We start from the raw sequence: 4,074 nt of genomic DNA, 5'->3' as shown, positions 1-4,074 counted from the left end.
CCATAAACCTAAAAAGGCTGTTTCAATAAAATATTCTATAATTAGTTCAATTCGCATCTTAGATATTTCTGTTAGTTCTTTTAAAAACAAATTATTAAATTATCTCAATATTTATTTTTAAAATAATTTTGATATTGAAAATGTGTGTAGTTGGTTGCTTTCTTGTAGATGCTTTAATTGTAGAACGTAATATTATTTATTTATTTATCTCTTTCTTTCTGTTTCTGCTCTGTATGTTCTGGGTTGACCAACTAGCATAGGTGTTTAGCACCTGTTTGGTCTTGCCTTGCCTTTTATAATTGTTTTGTCTTCTTTGTATTGTATATGGCAGAAAATTGAATAAATAAAATAAAATAAATAATAAGAAATATAATAATATAAACAAAAAATTGTTCAATCTGTTGTTTATGTGGGGAGGGGTTTAAAAGTCATTTTGGTGCGGTTTTTATAGGCCTATAACCATTGAATTTGAAGTTATTATGCCAAATATGTTACATCTATACATTGGGGTGTAGTAATGTCTTATGAATGACAATGAATAAAGTCTTAAATCTAATAATGTATTGTGTACATGTTTGTAAAAAACGAACGTTGTTGTTTTTAATAAAAATCTAACGTTGATTCAACCAAAAAAAAAGTTAATAGTTAAACATAAATATTTATAATATTAACATTTCTAACGTAACAGTTGTCATTAATGTATCATCGAAGTTATTCCATAGAGTTTGTTTGCAAAGTGGACTTGGTAAATCTTATAAGTGGTACAAGCATCTTACGTGGATTTCTAAAATTGTATTTGTTTACATCGGAAACATTAGGAATTAAATCAAGGATGGGTTTCAAATTCTTACACGATCAAATACAACCTTTTTAATTATTTTCGACGGAAAAACAGGCGTACCGTACATTGTAAACGTTATATCAATATCATCGTTGTTCTTTTGTATCGGTAATTTACCGCCGACTGTAAGATTCCCATTTTCTAGCCGCATGACTTGCTGATGTATCGTGTTGTACTGTAAGAGCTCCTGTAGATCTTTTACTGAATCCAATGATTTAAAATCAGGAAATATAACGAGTTCAGTTCTAACAATAACTGTTATGTCAGATGCTTTACTGTTATCTATTTCTAATGTTTGGTTATTATGTTCATTTTCAAAAACAAATAAAGGGATTATTGCGTTATCATGAAGTTTAGTATTCGGTTTTAAAAATGTTAAATTGTCTTTATTTATTGCCCCCATTTTATAACATTCACTTAGCATGTCTTTAACTATTTTACCATTTAAATTGCAACCGTTCATAGAAAAACGTTGTAAGTTTGGAAAAATTATAAATATTTTAGCTAGTGTACTTCCGTTTATTGATGATAAGTCGACACCCTCCAAATTAAGAGAAAACTTTTCGAATCTGTAACGCATTGGTGATCTTAAAAGATCATGTAATTGATTTGATGATAAATTATGCAGACCCCAGTTTAATTCAAATCCCAAAAATGAATTTATAATGTTCGCAAGTAAATCGATATTAATTTTTGAAAGATCATTTAGCTCTAAATTCATGAAAAAATTATTTGATTTTAAATAGTTTAAATCGACTTCATTTAGCATATCGACTGTTTGGATACTTGACATATTACAGTCTTGCAAATTAAAAAATTGCAAATCTTTAGAAGTATTTATTAAGTGAGCTAATACAGTACCATTTAAACAGGTAAGATTGCTACCCCTGAGAGCAAACACCTTCAATTTAAGAAATGTTTCACTAAGTGTACATTCATTTAACATTAATTCAATTCGCTGACAATCCAGTAAATTGCTTATGGTGAGAATTTCTAGGTTGCGAAAGTTTTTTAAAAAAGTGCAAAGCTGTGAGCCATTTATTATAAACATGGGTTCAAGGCTTGCATGAAATGCAAAGGAACGTATTTCCTCACCTAAAGAGTATTTCTTCCATTCTTCTGAAAGAATTGCAATAGCCTTATCCCCCCATTTCTCAATCAAGGTGATCAAATATTTATCACGCTTCAGTGGTATTGCTTGAAGGGATGACTCGTCTTGATTTAATTGCAATATAATCGAAATGTGAGCTACAAATCTACACACATTTTCAAATGTCTTTTCATTTGATTGTTTTACCAACGATGTGATACCAGCTAATACTTCTCTCTTCTTTTGTGTTTTACACACATTTGACATCCACTTCAGTAGTTGTAAAAAGTGCAAATTGTCTTCAGCAACAAACTGTTTAAAGGCATTTTTTAACCTTTCAAAATTTATTTTCATTTCTGGAGAGGTATGTTTATCCAATGATTTAAGTACTTTTTTCTGGTGTTCTTGATTTACAGTAAAATATTTTGAAAATGTGTAATAATTTGAGGCCCTATTAGCCAACCAGTGTCTCATCAATTTGTCTGCATCGGGACCTAAAAAACTAATAGTAAAAACTCTTGTCATATGTAAATACTTGTTTGTCCTTAAGTTTTCGTATTCCTCAACCCCTAAGTAATCATTCTTAATTTTGTTAGACAAATAAAACCCAGCTAGTCCCTCCGCATATAATTTATGTGGATATCGGTAAGTCTGTTCAAAATCATCTGGTGCTTTACGATCATCATTGTAAACAAATCCTAATTTAAGGGATAAGTCAACTAAAGTTTCATTACTTTCCAATTCATTTAATTCTGATTTAGTAAAATAAAGTAAATTTTTTTGTAAACCAACGTAACTAATATTTCCTATTACAAGTAATGCATTTTTATAATCAGTTGGCATGTTTTCAAAGTTTGCTATCCTTTCTTTATCTTTACCACTTCTGTTAATGTACTGATTTAAAATGGAACGAAAAATTTCTTTTAGAAAGTCTTGAAAATCTGTTGGAATCACTTGGTCGTATTGCCACAGAACACACATTTTAAGTAACAAAAATGGGGATGTAAAAAGTTCAAATATGTTTTTGTGATGACCTCCCCAATGTGTTTTATCAGAATCAAGTTGAAATTTGTCAATCAATGACTGACCCAGGTCAGGATTATCGATAGATTTGAAATACCTTTGAATGTAATGCTTTGTATTGTTTGTAGGGAATCCACTAACTTTAACATGTACGTCATAATGTTTATGTAAATATTCATTAAAACCTGGTCTTGAAGTAAGAATAACTGTGCTATCTTTAAGTTCTTTCATTTCTAATTTTGAAATATCTACACCAGATTTTAACTCATCTAATCCATCGATCAGAACAACTAATTCTCTGTCGTGTTCTTCTATAAATGTGTGTATAATTTCTTTACTTACACGGAAACCTGTTTTTTTATGAAAGTCCTTCAACATAACGTCATCAAAGATTATATCTGTGATGGTTTGACCTTCCTTGATGTCTCTGACGTTTATAAAAAATAATATTTTACCAGAAAATGTAGTATCGGAACCGGCGGCCCAGTTGTAAGATATATATCGCAGTAATGTTGTCTTACCAATTCCCCCATTACCTGTCATCATTACCTTACGTGAGTTCTTGGAATTTACAATACTCAGTAATTCTTTCAATGATTTTCCCATTTCTTTTCCCTCTCTTGTAGTGATATAAAGATCTGGATCCGTAAACATCTGAGAAATATTGTAATATCTGTCTCCTCTGTACATTGGTGGTGTTATGTACGAGTCGTTTAATTCCTTTTTCTGTTGTGCTGTTATAAAGTTTCGAATAGTTTCTGAAATTTTAAAAATCAGTCGCCATTTTAATGAAGAAATAAACAATAAGACACGGAAGACGTATTGCGAATTAAATTCATAAATATGGTTACTAATATATATAATTATCTGTTACTTCATGTATGATTGTGTGTGTGTGTGTATAGATGGCAATAAATAAATGTTACGCCTACCTTCTGTTAGATTGTGGTTAGAAAAAACGTGGAGTGAGTAATAGAGTATGACAGCTATGATGACGACAATAATGGGTATCATTAACGCTATAAAGAAAACATTACGATTTATTTCTTGTTTAATTTATTTTTCTTGTTATTTATTATAAAAGACAGCATTTGTTGACTAACATTCACAGATAGTTTAA

At 30.1% G+C, this 4,074-nt stretch overlaps 1 protein-coding gene across 1 annotated transcript; it reads right to left on the bottom strand.

Annotated features, from left to right (window-relative positions):
- Nucleotides 1-839: 839 nt before the first annotated feature.
- LOC144855802 (uncharacterized) lies at nucleotides 840-3,707 on the bottom strand. The gene has a single exon (XM_078713741.1). It carries the CDS (start codon nucleotides 3,642-3,644, stop codon nucleotides 840-842), a length of 2,805 nt encoding a protein of 934 aa, XP_078569867.1. The 5' UTR covers nucleotides 3,645-3,707.
- Between the last annotated feature and the right edge of the window lie 367 nt (nucleotides 3,708-4,074).

Source organism: Antedon bifida, chromosome 11 (genome assembly GCF_963402885.1).
Source record: "Antedon bifida chromosome 11, ecAntBifi1.1, whole genome shotgun sequence".
In the NCBI taxonomy this organism is placed as follows: domain Eukaryota; kingdom Metazoa; phylum Echinodermata; class Crinoidea; order Comatulida; family Antedonidae; genus Antedon; species Antedon bifida.
Note: the sequence above shows the minus strand (reverse complement) of the source record. Positions and strands in the feature narration are given on the sequence as shown.

Bases quoted from the DNA above. Each gene is read 5' to 3' on its own strand.
- LOC144855802 (XM_078713741.1), bottom strand. From the start codon at position 3,644: ATGTACAGAGGAGACAGATATTACAATATTTCTCAGATGTTTACGGAT.